Source organism: Thalassophryne amazonica, chromosome 17, assembly GCF_902500255.1.
Source record: "Thalassophryne amazonica chromosome 17, fThaAma1.1, whole genome shotgun sequence".
Lineage (NCBI taxonomy): Eukaryota > Metazoa > Chordata > Actinopteri > Batrachoidiformes > Batrachoididae > Thalassophryne > Thalassophryne amazonica.
This window is the reverse complement of record NC_047119.1, coordinates 7,803,158-7,819,676: the sequence shown is the minus strand read 5'-3', so window position 1 is coordinate 7,819,676 and position 16,519 is coordinate 7,803,158. Positions and strand designations below refer to the sequence as shown.

General features: G+C 40.2%; 1 protein-coding gene across 1 annotated transcript in view; it reads left to right on the top strand.

Moving 5' to 3' along the window:
• Positions 1 to 16,519, top strand: part of LOC117529349 (netrin receptor UNC5D-like) — a 582,155-nt gene that overhangs the window by 426,841 nt on the left and 138,795 nt on the right. Inside the window, exon 6 of the mRNA XM_034192105.1 lies at positions 4,382 to 4,549. Within this exon, the coding sequence (XP_034047996.1) occupies positions 4,382 to 4,549 (168 nt within the window). The remainder of the gene's footprint in view (positions 1 to 4,381; positions 4,550 to 16,519) is intronic.

The window sequence follows — 16,519 nt, the reverse complement described above, 5'->3', positions numbered from 1 at the left end:
TGTGCGCCCACACAAACACACCTTCACAAATGACACTAACACCCTGCCTTTTCCTCAAAAATTACTACATTTATGTTTGCTGTCTCTGTACTTTTCTGTCACTTTTGCGCTGTTTTTCATACTTTTCCCTTGTTTCAAAAGTCACTGAACGCACTTTACCGTAATATATGCAACATATAGCATACTGTTGGAAAGCACGGGTTCCTGGCTTGCTGTCAGTGTTGAAATTTTTCAGAGTGAGGGCTTACATGAGAACTTACGGTAATGAGAATCAGCGGCGCACTAGTGTGAAACTTCCGTGTTTTTCCTCTGCGTTATGACATCACAGGCTTACGCTTACGTAATACACCATATATCATTGGAAAGCCCTTTTTTTTTGGCAAATTAGGTTGCCGGATACCTACAACTGCATTATTGATGAAGAGAATAGATTATACATCTTGGTTGCAAAAACGTTTTTTTTTTTGTTAGCTCCACAAGTATTTTTTGTTGTCTTGTTCTCTCAGGTGTAGGCCTATAGAATAGATTCGTGATTTTGGGTGCAATTTTGTTATTTAAGCTGTTTGTTTGCCTACACACTTAATAATGTAAATAAAGTGTTAAATTATTCAGCATTATGTCGTCATATGTTATGTAATATGCTGTACTTGTGCGTCTAATGGTATGAGTGGGTTAGGGGGTGGTGGTGGTATTGTCCCTACCAAAGCTGAGACCAAACCTGCGCCCTTGCATACCATTATTATTATTATAACATTATAAGATAAAGTCATTACCAAAATACCAAAATTACTATTTAGTTTTTGTGCAAAAGTGAAATTAATAATCTCAACATTATTTACCATCTACTTAAAGGCAAAAACACACACAAAACATTTTTTTTTTATATACAGCTATATAAATTCAGGCGTTAAGGGGTTAATAAAAAAAGTCTGCTGGATTTACATGACATAAATATCTGCATTGATTACACGTGATCAGAATGTGTCCTGTATCTTCGGGGTAAGTGTTGGGGTTGGTATCAGTCCTCAGCCTCAGGATCTTGGCTAACCCCATATTGTACTGTTTTTTGTTTTGTTTTGTTTTTTACGTAGCTGTCGTCAGTAAAATGGCAACTACATAAGATAGAGTTTTTGTGGAACCATCCCATTACAAATTGTGTCATGCGTCTCGTTGTTTCTTCTCCATTGGAAATTTGTGAGGAGCAACCCCAGTTTCGGTCAGACACAATACAGCGATTCACCATCTCCTAACACAGACTCCACATACACATTCAAAATATCCAAATTGTTATTTCCGTGTAAGGCACATAAACAGGAGAGCGGCAGAAAATAAATGTAAAGACAAGCCAGTCTCCCATTTTTGGGGACTGTTAATCCAGGCCTGTGTGTAGGCTTTATTCGATTGCACACTTCCATGCCTAAAGGGGGCGTGTGTCACGTGTAGCTCTTTTACATTCCATACATTAGCTGGAAAACTGTTAGCACCACAGCTTTGGGTCTTACACTCTAAAAACCGTTACGTTCTACTCAATTTTTTGGTGAAAATGTTTACACATATTGACTAAATTATAAAGCTGTGAAATCATTTAAATATACTTGAATACTTAATGATCTTGGTAAATCTGAGTAAAACTATTAGGTATATTCGTCATTTGGAAATATTCTGAATGAAATTTACGAGGTCTGTCCAAAAAATATCGTACCTTTTTATTTTTTGCAAAAACCATATGGATTTGAATCACGTATGATTGCATCAGCCAAGCTTAAACCTTTGTGAGCATGCGTGAGTTTTTTCACGCTTGTCGGTTGCATCATTCGCCTGTGAGCAGGCTTTGAGTGAGCAGTGGTCCACCCATCTCGTCGTTTTTATTGCGAATAAATGTCTGAACGATTTGGAGCTTTGCTGCATCAAATTTTTCCAGAAACTGTGAGAGACCTCCAGGTGGACACCATTCGGAAAATTTAGATGGCTTTCAGCGACGATTTTATGGGGATTACACAGATTAAGGAGTGCTCCAGCTGGTTTAAAGACTGCCCACAGCGTCTGAGAGCGCGGCGCGCTCCGAGCACCGATCGACAGGCTCAAACCCCACTCAAACAACCAGATCATTTCCAACGTGAAGGCGTTGTTGATCCGGGACGTCATCAGCATCAGCACTTTTTCGGCACATTCTCCTGTTACAGGAGTTTTTTTCATGGAAAGAGAAGCGGAGGATTGCGCCACCGTGCCGCTCATGGCGCCGGACAAAACCACCTCCGTGTTGGTCTCACAGGACGGCTTTCAGATGGCTCAGACGGCTTCCGGTTGCTTTTCAGTCGTGTGACTATCCGAGAAATTGTGCATGAGCTGGACATGCCCCAACATGTCCTGTGAGGCTTCATCACGGCGTTGCTTTGTGCCATGCGGCTCCGCCGCGACGCGCGGAGTTCCTCCGCTCCTCTTTCCATGACAAAAACTCCTGTAACAGTGGAATGTGTCGTTCATTTCTAAACTGGACGCTGTCTTGATCCGGTATGTCGTCTGACTAGCACAGGAATTGCGGAAGACGTGGACATCAGCACTTCTTCGGCACATTGAGACAGACCTGCGGCGTGCAGGCGAATGACGCAACCGACAGGCATGAAAAAACTCACACATGCGCACGAAGGTTCAAGCCTGGCTGATGCAGTCACATGTGATTCAAATCCATATGGTTTTTGCAAAAAATAAAAAGGTCTGATACTTTTTGGACAGACCTCGTATTTCAAGAAATGTAATTTGTTAAGCAAATGCTCATTTATTTCATTGAAAGTTAAGATGAAAATTAACTGTTCAATTTTTAGGCATTTCATTTGGTATATCCAACTCAAAGAATCAATTGAATGTGTTTCAGAGATTTTATTAAGTCAGTGTAGATGTTTCTTGTGTCAGTGTTCAAGCATTTGGCAGTGGTAGGGCAGGAGAAGGGGCATATATATTGAAATTAAATGTGATCATTTTTGCTGTAAATGTGTGACTGTTACCAAATTTTGTGTGTATATTACATAGTCCAAGCTCCTCCAAAAACTGCTGGTAAATGTGATCATTTCTGCTGGACACACCTGATTGTTTCTCAGCTCTGGATGTATGTTTCATAACTCATCCCCAAGAACCCAAATGACATTATGGTCAGATGTTCAGCATCACTGGAAGTCCCCAAAATAAATTGCTTGTTAGCCCAATAATATCTGCTGTACACATTCAGCTGTTACCCATCATGATATGTATTTTCTCTACTCCCACAGTCACTCTTTAGCAGGATTATTCAAACAATGACAGATTTCCATAGGGTCACTGGAAATTTTGAAGACTGCCCCATCATAATTTATATTTATGGGTCGATCCAGATGATGTGACACAGAATTGTCAGAGTTATATGTCCTAAATTCCCAGTTCAATTTGTAAATGGCCAAAAAAGCATGAAGACGGAATTCTTTTAGGTTTGTTCTTTCAGTGAAAATATCAAAAACAGAGCTTCCGAACACAGAAACGAGCGCTTCCTTGTTTTCACCACCTAAGTAGGATATCAAATTGGCACCTCAGCCAAATTCCCTGAAGTGATGAATATAAAAAGGCCTGTTCAACCGCAGCGTGTGGCCATTTTTTTAAAACTACAGTCTAATGAGCAGGTACTGGGTGAGTGATCCATCTTGTTAAAACACAGAGACACAGGCATATTATTTACAAGAACTTAATTATTAATGATGGAATTTTAGTTTTGTACCCGCCGGTATTAAATACTTTTTGTGGGACAGGGCAGCTGTAGTACACACACACTGTCTCTGGCACCATTTTGCCCTGTGGGAGTTCTGCTCAGACAAAGAAGAACAAGTGAAATGATGTCGTAATAAATTCATCGTCTATTACACTACACACACTTTCGCTGACCTCTCATCCTGTTCATTTTCAGAACCCATTTATCTACTGTTGGGATTCATCTGAATCTTTCTGACTCACTGTAGTTGAGGCCTATCAATCACCACAAAACCATAATTCTAATGAGGACTGTGGCAGGTATACTATTCCCAATAGTCTCAGACAGATGTAGAGGAGTGGTATACTCAGTAGTTCTTCCTTTCTTTAACACACAGTAACCCAGCTGATTAGTCAATCAATCAATGCTCTTTCAGGCAACACATCACAGGCATGTTACACTAGATGGAAGCAGTGACAGTTGATAGTGGCTTTACTGGGAACTTCTGTTTTTGCTTTAATAGTTAGTGCTGATTGCACGTCCCAACCAATGCTGACAACTACATGTTGTGATTTGCAGAATATGTAATTTGTTAACTACAAAAAAATAGGGCAGTGATTATATGTGTAGCATTTGTTCATGTTTTTCTCTTTTTCCTTGTCCATGCAGTGAATGGAGGGTGGTCATCGTGGACAGACTGGTCGCCCTGTAATGTGCGTTGTGGTCGTGGTGTGCAGAAACGTTCTCGCACTTGTACAAACCCAGCTCCTCTTAATGGGGGAACATTCTGTGAGGGCATGTCTGTACAAAAGAGCACCTGCAACACCCTTTGTCCAGGTAAGCATGGTGATATTGAATACTACTGTATTGTTCAGAATATAGGACAACCCTGATTATAAAACACCCCCCCCCCCCCAACACATATGTGTAGATAAAGACCTTCTGAAGACCAGTTTTTTTTTTTTTTTTAGAAAATGGTTTTATGTATTAATGATAACTACATTTTTTGAGCAACCTTTCATTTCTTTTCTGCAACTACATAGACACACTTCTGCTTTTGCACCACAAAAGCTTTTCTGAATATTAGCTGTTAGCCCCATTACATGGGAAACCCAAAAAGGCCATCTTAAAAATTTTAACACAATACTCTGTCAGACAGTATTTCTTAGGTGCTTGAGAGTTGTTTGATGACTGTAATATTTATCATCTTGAGTTGAGTTTGAGTTGCTTCATGCAGTCTCTGTTTCATGCAGAACTGTAAGGTACGAGGGTAGGTCGAAAAGTTCTCTGCCTCACCAAGAAGGGTTGTCAGGATACTCCTAGTTCCTGGTTATTTGTCAACATAGTCCCCCTTCACCTCAATGCACTTTGTCCAGCGGTGCTCCAACATTCTGATGCCTTCATGTTAGAAGGTCTCATTTTGGTCCTTCAGGTAGGACTCTACAGCCTTATTGACGTCATCATCTGACTCAGTGTCAATGGCAATCCATGTCATCATGGATTGCCTTAGGTGTCATGCCCTTTTTATGCAGATATTTAATCACCACACGAGCTTCTTTTGTGTCCATTTTTGGATCTTCACTAGATCTGAAGACTTTCAAAGAGCCTCACCTAAAAATAAATAAAAACAGACGCATGAATGTTAGTGCATAACCATACAAGGCATAATAGTTTACAACTGCATCATAGATTTGGAGATGCTGCCCTGCCTTCTAGGTGAGGCCGAGAACTTTTCGATCTACCCTCGTAGGTAGAGGGGTGGGTCAGTTCAGTTGTAAAAGTCTTTACCCTGAATATAAGTCAACCCCATTTTTAGATGTATTTCCAAGAAAAAGATGAACAATATAGCCTTGTTTTAAATATCTGAGCTAGTTATGATGTTTAAGAGTTGCAGTCACCAACATTTGAAGCCAAGATCTGTTTTAATCTCTGAATAAAAGCAAAGATCAACACAAAAAAATTGTATCAGTGTTGTTTACTGTTTCAGGCAGGCCCCAGGGTCTTCTCAAATGTAGTTATCAATCTGCTCCAGTCAGATAATATGTGGGCATAGTCTTTAGCTTTTTCATTGTTGGAGTCTTCAACATTGAGGAACCTATGAATCATGTCCATGGGCCCATAGCTGATGTTCTTTTACAATGAAAGTATTACTCCTTATTGGGGTGTCCTAAGTAACTGCTCATTTGACAGAAAGCCATTCCAGCATTGCCCAGTGATTCTCCAGGGGCAAAAGGTACATTTTTGTTACCCCACTCTTTAGACTCCAGATCTCTCCAGACACTGAAGACTTTTGCCTTCATTCTCCTGCAAAGAAGCATCATTGCCAATTACCTTTATCCTTTGGCTAACCATTTTTTTAAACTTCTGTTCAGTCAGGCATGTTTGCATGAAGTAATTAAACATTCGTAGCAAATGTTTATGCAGTTAATTCAGTCGAACATCTCACATTCAAGAATATTTGGGCCATAGTTATTTTATTTTTTGGTTTTAAGATTTTTCTGTCACTTGAGGGCCAGGGTCTGTCAGAAAAAAAACATAGTTTGAAGGGTTGGTTGATTAAAAAAATAATATTTAAAGTTTAGATTGAAAAAAAAAAACATTATTGAGCCAATAGGACACCCAGGACAACTGTCTCTCAAATTCCATTGACATCCTCACAGACAAAGAAAAAATAATAAATCCTGATTGTCTCATCCACATTGTCCACACAGGTGTAAGACTGCTGTCGCTGTGTGCACAGGTGTCATTGCAGGCCCAGCAGCATTAGGCTTATTTCCACAGTGGTCCTCAGAAAAATAAATAAATAAAAAGAGAAAAATACAATAAATCCAGTACATGCAACTCCTCTGTGGCCGAACAGAACACGTCCAGCGTGCATGCACAACCGGGCCATGCAGAACATCCTGAATGAGTTAACAAAATCACATTCACCACTCACATTTCATCTGGTTCTCACCTTGTCTGGTTTCTCTTCAGGAGTGCACAGTCTGGTTCTTGCAAACAGGAACTTCAACTTGAGTTCTGCCAACTCCTATCATGGTCATTTTTTCATCCCATGCCATTGTTTTCCTCCCTAGCGCTGGCTCTGGACTTGCTGATATGCTCCACATATTTGGATGACAATGTCACCAACATTTTCATGGGCTGCCACTCTGTGAAAGACAAGTTTTTCGCCTGCATTTTGTTCAGGAACAGTGTACACATGGCAAGTTCTGCCATCTCGGTTGGTGCTGACCACCGACGATCAAATAAAACTATGCAAGTGTTGGAATTTTTGGGTGGCACCCCAAGCAGTTGGCAGGAAAAAATTATAAAAGGGCCATTTTTTAATCAGCAAGTCACTGATTTTTAGAGCAGTCAGTGGATCTGTGAACCAGTTCATCCAGTAACTATGGCCTTATTGCAGCAGCAGAACATAGAGGTTGGCGACTAGGTTCCAACCTTATCACTCCCCACAGATGATTAGTTGGGATATTGGAGAGTGATGTTTAAACTTCTTCCTCCAGCCAGAGCCTAAAGGTGGATGCTGGGTTGGAGACAGAGCTGAGCAGCAACTATGTGGAGGCTAGGAAATTAGCTTGCCTGGTTTGGGGGAGTGTTTGGTAGATCATGTGGAGAGTGTATTTTGGTAGGACGTGTGTTTGGTATACATCGGGTGAGGGGTGTCAGTGTATATATGGTACATAGCAGCTCGAGTTGGCTGCCTGAACTGGCTTGTAAGCTCGCTGTATTTGTGACGGAAATGGATTTGCTGTTTGAACTGTCTGCTCTTAACTCACAGCATAAAAGGAATCTGCTGAGAGAGCTAAACCACAGCATTAGCTAAAGATGTGAAGCATGTATCCTGCAAACATCCACGCTATAAATGGATTTACTTAAAACAGGAGGCTGGGGGAGGTGGAACAAGCTTCCTCAGATGCCACTGCAAGACTTGAAGGTTGTAGGATTGTAAACACATTAAACATCAGTTCACATAAATATGATTTGATTTAAACCACTTGATTTGTAATATAAGTAAGCAGATGAAGTAATCCGTGACTAAGTCAGTCAACAAGCAGCGACTTAAGTTTGGTTATTGTCAGCCCGGAGAGATTACTTTCAGTGCTAATGAAGAAATATCAAAAGTGTTATTTTATCAATGTTAAAATCAGGTTTTGATAGTTTTACATTTCATTCCTTTATTTTCTAAACTGTGATATCACTTCTGTGTGTTGCTGTCATTTGACTATGATTCAGCCACTATATAAATGCAAATGTTTCGTACTTTATTAGAGGTATCTTTGGGAGAGGGTCTTCCCGGGGCGCCCTCTGGTGGCAGACCTGGTGGTGGCAGTTTGTGCTTTTCTCTGCTTGGATCTTTGTTTCCTGCACACTTGCATGTGTTGGAACCCTTGTGTATTTTTCACTTTAGGATGACCTTGGAGACTGTCTCAGCTCAATACATCAAGATTAACTCACACCTTCTATTTGGACCTGGCTCCAAAAACCTCTATTTTTTCCTCTCTGTCCATATTTTCAACTCATTTTCACACACACACACACACACGCAGGCATACTGGTTACCTCCGCCAAGGAGATTATGTTTTCACTGGTGTTTGTCTGTTAACAGGATAACTCAAAAAGTTTTGAAAGTATTTGAACCAAATTTGGTGGAATAATGGGAAATATGTTCAGGATCAATCAGTTAAAATTTGGTGATGATCCGGATTAAACTCCGGAATATACATAATGTATTAGTTTACCCTTTTGTGAATCCACATCCTTCGATATTGATATGTGGCGTGGTGGAGCTATGCACTCCACCGAATGTCCTTCTAGTTTTGTTTTTTTAATCAGATATGATGCACACTAGGAATGTTGATAAATTAAAATTCTCTGTCTGTTTTCGTTGACAAACTAGAGCACCGTGCTTGTAGCGCGCAAACCTTCACCAACGCTAGTTGACAATTCCACAAAATTTTAGCTTGGACAAAAATTTTTAAGGTCAAAGTCCTGCTAGAAGTGGCTTTTCATAAGCTAAATAAGATGTGATCAAATGTCAAGAGGATGTATTTTGTTTATCCACTTGAATCCAAGGGGTTTTTTTGTGTGTGTTGTCATCAGGTTTTTGTTTTGTTTTTTGTCTGGAAAACAGACAGAGGCATCAAATTGAAACCTCCATCCAATTTTGGTGGTGTAGGTAAAACAATAACTGATTGAGGCACTTTTGATTGAAATAAAATGCAAAATGTACACCAAATGGACTCAATATTAAATTTAAATGTCCACAATATCCACAGTCCAGATCAAATCCGGATCAAACATTGTCAGGTGATAGTGAGTGCCAGTCTGCACCACACTTTCAAATATCAGCATTGTCTTCTTTATAATTTACAGTTGTTTAATTGGTATCCCAGTGCAAAGTGTGTGTATATATATATATATATATATATATATATATATATATATATATATATATATATATATATATATATATATATATATAAAATATATATATATATATATATATATATATTATATATATATAAAGTAGTGATTAAAAATTTTAATCGCGATTAATCGCATGATTTCCATGATTAATCGCAATTCATCGCAATGATAGAAGCAAAATCCAAAAATGAATTAAAAAGTAATGTATAGCACAGTTTTATTTTAACCCTTTACCTACTGAGGCTATAAATGGACGATTGGTTATAATTTTTTATTATAGCAATAAAATTAAGAAATAATCTTCTATGTTTCTGTGCTTTGGTACCCTTTTCCAAGAGTACCTGAATTTCAATTATATTACACCTGATTAACTATTTATACACATTATTTGTAAGTTTTAGCATTAAAAAAGAGAAAAAACACAAAAACGGACTTGATTTTTTTTTCAGTTTTTTAGTGAAAAATGATTGTTATGTAAAGGAAGTTTGGATTTCACATTTTTAACAGGAAGCTGTAAGTGTTTGCAATCAAAATAATTAATTTTGTGTGTCTAGAACTCAGAAACAGTGCAGAAACAGTGCAAAAGTAAACATTTTACAAGGCGAAAATATGCAAAAAGTAACCAATTTTAAAGTGCAGAACCAAACAATATGAATAAGAACAAAGTGCAAAACTATATATAAATATATCAATTATTATCTGTATTATTAAAATGTGCAATAAATCACTCATTTGATCACTCATTTTGTGCAAAATTATACAATATGAATAAAACAATAAAGTGTCAAACTATATACAAATATATAACCAAGAATCAAAATTAGATCTAAACTCCATCAGTCAGTGTGGTACTGTTTGTAACAGTTTCTGTCTGGCTGAAGACAGAGGCCAATTTTACAAAGTTTGCACATCCAGCAGGTTGACCTCTTGCAGACCTTGCAAGAACGCCGCCCCTTTGTGGATCGCTGGCAAGTTGGGTTTCCACTGCTTGTTGGCTTGTGGCTGATGGAGCCATCACACCCACACAAACACACACATAAACCTTCACAAGTGACACTAACACCCTGCCTTTTCCTCAAACATTACTACATTTATGTTTGCTGTCTGTCTCTGTACTTGTCTGTCACGTTTGCGCTCTTTTTCATACTTTTCCCTCGTTTCAAAAGTCACCGAACGCACTTTACCATAATATATGCAACATATAGCATACTGTTGGAAAGCACGGGCTCTTGGCTTGCTGTCAGTGTTGAAATTTTTCAGATTGAGGGCTTACATGAGAATTTACGGTAATGAGAATCAGTGGCGCACTAGTGTGAAACTTCCGTGTTTTTCCTCTGCGTTATGATGTCACAGGCTTACGTTTACCGTAATACACCATATATCATTGGACCTCATATATATATATATATATGAGGTCTGTTAGTAAAGTATCGTACCTTTATTTTTTTCAAAAACCTGATGGATTTGAATCACGTACTTGCATGAGCAAACCTTGAACCTTCGTGCGCATGCGTGATTTTTTTTCATGCCTGTCGGTTGCGTCATTTGCTTGTAAGCAGCCTTTGTGTGAGGATGGGTGGAGTCTCCCGTCGTTTTTTCTTTGCAAGGAAATGGCGGAATGACTGGAGCAGCGCGACTGCATCAAATTTTGCCACAAACTGGGCGACAGCCAGGTGGAAACCATTCGGATTATTCAGACAGCTTTCAGTGACGATCCTCTGGGCATCACACAGATATAGGAGCGGTACAACCAGTTTAAAGACGTCCACACAGTGGTGGAGGGCGCGCCGCGCTCCGGGCGGCATCAACACGCTGAAACGACCGGATCATTTCCAAAATGAACGTTGTGGTGATGTGGGACCGTCGTGTGATTATCCGAGAAACTGTAGAAGAGGTGGACATCAGCACTCTTTTGGCACATTCCACTGTGAAAGAAGATTTTGCCATGAAAAGAGTGGCGGCGAAATTCATCGGCAGATGGCGCAGCAACAGCACCTCCTTGATGAAGCCTCACAGGACATGTTGTAACATGCCCTGACATGTCCAGCTTGTCCACAATTTCTCGGATAGTGACACAACTGAAAAGCCACCGAAAGCCGTCTGAATCTTCCGAATGGTTGACGAGCTGGGCATGTTACAACATTCACAGTGGAATGAAAAAGTGCTGATGTCCACCTCTTCTGCAATTTCTCAGATAATCACACAACGGTCCCACATCACCACAGCGTTCACTTTGGAAATGATCTGGTCGTTTTACCATGCTGATGCCAATCGGCGCGCGGCGCGCCCTCCACCGTTGTGCAGCTGTCTTTAAACTGGTTGTACCGCTCCTTAATCTGTGTGATGCCCAGAGGATCGTCACTGAAAGCCGTCTGAATAATCCGAATGGTTTCCACCTGGCTATTGCCCAGTTTGTGGCAAAATTTGATGCAGTCGTGCTGCTCCAGTCATTCCACCATTTTCCTTAAAATGAAAAGCCGCCGAGCGCACTGCACATGTCCTCACACAAAGGCTGCTTACAAGCAAATGACGCAACCAACAGGCGTGAAAAAAATCATGTATGCGTACGAAGGTTCAAGGTTGGCTCATGCAAGCACACGTGATTCAAATCCATCAGGTTTTTGAAAAAAATAAAAAGGTCGAATACTTTTCTAACAGACCTTGTATACATATATATATATATATATATATATATACACACACACACACACACACGGAATATATTGTTATTTACATTAATTATTAAGATCCTATTGTCTTATGTACTATTTGTACATGCTCAATAAAGCCCTTCTATCAAGCAATCAGTCAATCATAAACAATATTTACATTTTAATGACGTGCAACAGGGCGTGCATTTGCGCATACATGAGCGGAAGTTAGCTTTGAGTTAGTGGAAGTTGGCGTGCATGGATAAAGGATTCCATGCTACATATCAACCTCAAATATGAAAGAAATTTTTTTTTTTTTTGACAGAGTTATGAATTTCAGAAAATTCGTTCAATGTTCTTCTTCTTCTTCTTCTTCTTCTTGCATATGAGTGTTGTAACGCTCATCCAACAATGTTCTCCAGGTGTTGAAAGCCATCTCTCCATGTCTTCTGTGGTTGTAAGGTCGTAATGGGTTGGGGGGAGGGCGAATTCACCCAGTATGGGAGCCTCCAGTATGTGAGCCTGGGCCTCCGCTCCACATTCGCATGAAGCTGATGGTTTCAACCCCCATCGATGCAAATCTGCACCAAATGACCCACTATGGGGAAGATCTGAACCTGAGGGTGCGGTAGTGTTAGGGGCTACCATTTCCTGGACAGGGTGATGGTTTTGAGCCCACTCTTCATTCCAGGCCTCTATGATTTCGTAGTTGCAGCTATGGAGAGTGGCTGATTGTATAAGGAGCGATGTGATTTCAGGTGTTGACGGCCAAGGCTTTGAAGATCTGGCAGTAGGCTGTGTAAAGGATGTTCTTCATTTGCCCAAGCCTGTTGGGATATCAATATTAAAGTAGGCATTTTTCGACTTTTCCAAGATTTTCCTGACTTTGCCCTTTGACCTATGATATTTCAAAATTTCATAATGATACATGAAAAATTGTGGGTTCCAGGCTGTTCGAATACAGACAAACAAACAAACAAATAGGGGCAATGACATACCCTCCGCCAGCGATGTTGACAGAGGGTATGTCATGTTCATAAATCTGATGATAAAAATGTGTGCATATTGTGAGTTTGTGCCAACACAGATTTACATTTACAGTGTTTTATGCATCAGACCCTTAATATACAAATATACAGATCTGAGGCACACAAATAAAAAAAAATTGTCAACTCTTCTGCAAGTTTGATCATTTTATGTCACTGAAATGAATTAAAGTATGTGCTTTTGTTGCCATTTTCCTACAAAACTGTTCCCATTTGAAGAAGATTAAATGATCCTTTTAGGCAGTGATGTATAGTTGTTTCTGGCTTCTAAAGGCTGAGAGCCACTGCTGCGTGGAGACATGCACCTCCTGCATTCCTTGGAGTGTCACTGAGTGCATGCTTTGGAATGAGAATTTGTAAGTGAGTGTGTTTTCTTTTTATTCCTTTTTTCCATCCCTCAAGGCACTTAATGGTTCTGTTCAGGAAATGAAAATCAATTTGCCGTAAATTGAATCAAAGCTTGAGAGTTGGATAAACAAATCCAGTGAATACAGAAAGTATCAGCTTTTACTGCTGTAGAAGAAAAGATGTGATTCTGTGTTTATGGACAAATTAATTTCAACTTTGTTTCAAAGCTTCGGAGTCCTGAGCAAAGCATGCTTGATGCTTCACACATAGTGCGAAGTTTGGACGGCGTTTGGACGAAAACGGCGAAACAGTATGGAACAGTTCGAAATTAGCACACAAAACATCGCTCCAGCGGGCAGGCATGCACAAACCCAGTGTCCATCAAGCAGGAACACTGCCAGGTGCAGCACATGGCGCCTCTTATGTGGAAGAAATAAAAACCAGCTGGTGCGTGTGGAACCACATCACATGTGGAATAAATACAAAAAAAAAAAACATCCAGTATCTGTGGGACCACACTGCACCACTTATGTGGAATAAATAAAAAAAACAAAAACACACCACCCGGGACGTGAACTCATGCCTTTCAAAACCTCTGATTCACAGTCAGAGACTTTACCACTGAGCTATGGAGCTGTTCTTTGAAAGCTGCAGGAAGCTGCCTCATATCAGGAAGGACATGGAAGTATTACCAAAAAAATTTAAATCCCACACCATATAAAACACTGCATTTATCAAGCGAGCAATACAAGTACGATCCATCTGTTCCTCTGGTGATGACCCATGGTCACAGACATATAGTCATGAAATAACATGAATGAGAAGCAGTGTGCTCTGATCATGTCCACATCTACTGGTCAGGTGCATCCAGTCGACCTCGCGCGTGTACTGCCCGACACACGTGGATGGCGCACAGCACAGACACCACCTCATGTGGAACAGAGCGTATGTGGGTGACGTGACGGTCAGATCGCCAGCTGTGCGATATATGTTTTTATTTATGTCCACGTCGATACAGCAATCAGACACATGCACTTCACCGTGGACAGTTGTTAGTCCATGACTCTCTAAACACAGTAGGTGTTGTGTAGCTGGAATGTCCAGAATGACAGATCACCACAGCTGCTTCTGTCGGAAGCCATGTCTCCCGTGAGTGGACCGCACACACCCACGTGTCAGTGTGTGTGTGTTTGCAAAGTCACACTCGTGGGGAACTTAGACAAATTTCACAGCAGTACGACAGTGATTGTCTGCAAACTCCTGCCAAGAGTGTGACTGGCCATACATTTACTAAGTGCCATGCGAGCGGCGTTTGGTGTTCGTGCGTATCACCTGGATTTGGCCGACACCTGACACGAGAGGGTGCAATGGGTTCACGCAGCGCACACTTTGTCTTTCAGGCACTTGTATGACCAAATAGTTGTAGCAACAGGTGTATGAGGCGTTGGAAACAGGGACGACATTATATGGTTTTCACACGATTCCTGCGATATGCGCACTAATTGTGCAGTTCGTCCAAACGTCACACTATATGTGAAGGGGCCCTTACAAAACATTTATTTGTAAACACACATGTTACTTTAAGTTGTGCTGGTTTTTACATAGAATAAATGAGTCAACCACTCAGTGTGAGCAGAGGCTCAGTTTACCCATAATCCCTTTGGTCATCTTTGTGCTAATGTTCAAAACTTCAGAATTGGTGCTTTATTTTAAAATTAATAGATATGCGTTATATTTTCTCTTTGTACAAATGACAGAATTGACATTAATGTAGTTATTCTATCCAGGTTAATTTGATTTCTAAATCAAAACCATAAGTCAAACCTGCTTTCCTTTTCAAGACGTCTGCCTCATGGCTGGACTGGCTGGATTTACCTTGACTGTATGCTGTCAAGGTAAATGATACTTCCCTACAGCCGTGGGCAGGGTGCACAAACACAGACGCGCTGATTCATTGACTGTGTTTGGGGTGTGATCGCCTTTGATTCTATCAGAAGCGTTGGTGGTGTTTTAACTCAAAATTGGCTTGCCAGTAGCTGAGAGTGTACCAGATACAATACTGAAAGTTATTGGTTAGGGGTTAGCTGTAGCTTCCGATATTTTTTTTTTTTTTTGGTGGTGGTTTATCAGTTTAGTGTTATAAAAGATAACTTTTCAGTTAGCTGATTAGTGGTTATCAAAGGTACCTTTTTGGTTAGCTGTGCCCACCACTGGCTAAGGCTGTGAACCGTACCACACTTGTTCTGTTGGACCTCAGTGCTGCTTTTGATACTGTTGACCATAAAATTTTATTACAGAGATTAGAGCATGCCATAGGTATTAAAGGCACTGCGCTGCGGTGGTTTGAATCATATTTGTCTAATAGATTACAATTTGTTCATGTAAATGGGGAATCTTCTTCACAGACTAAAGTTAATTATGGAGTTCCACAAGGTTCTGTGCTAGGACCAATTTTATTCACTTTATACATGCTTCCCTTAGGCAGTATTATTAGACGGTATTGCTTAAATTTTCATTGTTACGCAGATGATACCCAGCTTTATCTATCCATGAAGCCAGAGGACACACACCAATTAGCTAAACTGCAGGATTGTCTTACAGACATAAAGACATGGATGACCTCTAATTTCCTGCTTTTAAACTCAGATAAAACTGAAGTTATTGTACTTGGCCCCACAAATCTTAGAAACATGGTGTCTAACCAGATCCTTACTCTGGATGGCATTACCCTGACCTCTAGTAATACTGTGAGAAATCTTGGAGTCATTTTTGATCAGGATATATCATTCAAAGCGCATATTAAACAAATATGTAGGACTGCTTTTTTGCATTTACGCAATATCTCTAAAATCAGAAAGGTCTTGTCTCAGAGTGATGCTGAAAAACTAATTCATGCATTTATTTCCTCTAGGCTGGACTATTGTAATTCATTATTATCAGGTTGTCCTAAAAGTTCCCTAAAAAGCCTTCAGTTAATTCAAAATGCTGCAGCTAGAGTACTGACGGGGACTAGAAGGAGAGAGCATATCTCACCCATATTGGCCTCTCTTCATTGGCTTCCTGTTAATTCTAGAATAGAATTTAAAATTCTTCTTCTTACTTATAAGGTTTTGAATAATCAGGTCCCATCTTATCTTAGAGACCTCGTAGTACCATATCACCCCAATAGAGCGCTTCGCTCTCAGACTGCAGGCTTACTTGTAGTTCCTAGGGTTTGTAAGAGTAGAATGGGAGGCAGAGCCTTCAGCTTTCAGGCTCCTCTCCTGTGGAACCAGCTCCCAATTCAGATCAGGGAGACAGACACCCTCTCTACTTTTAAGATTAGGCTTAAA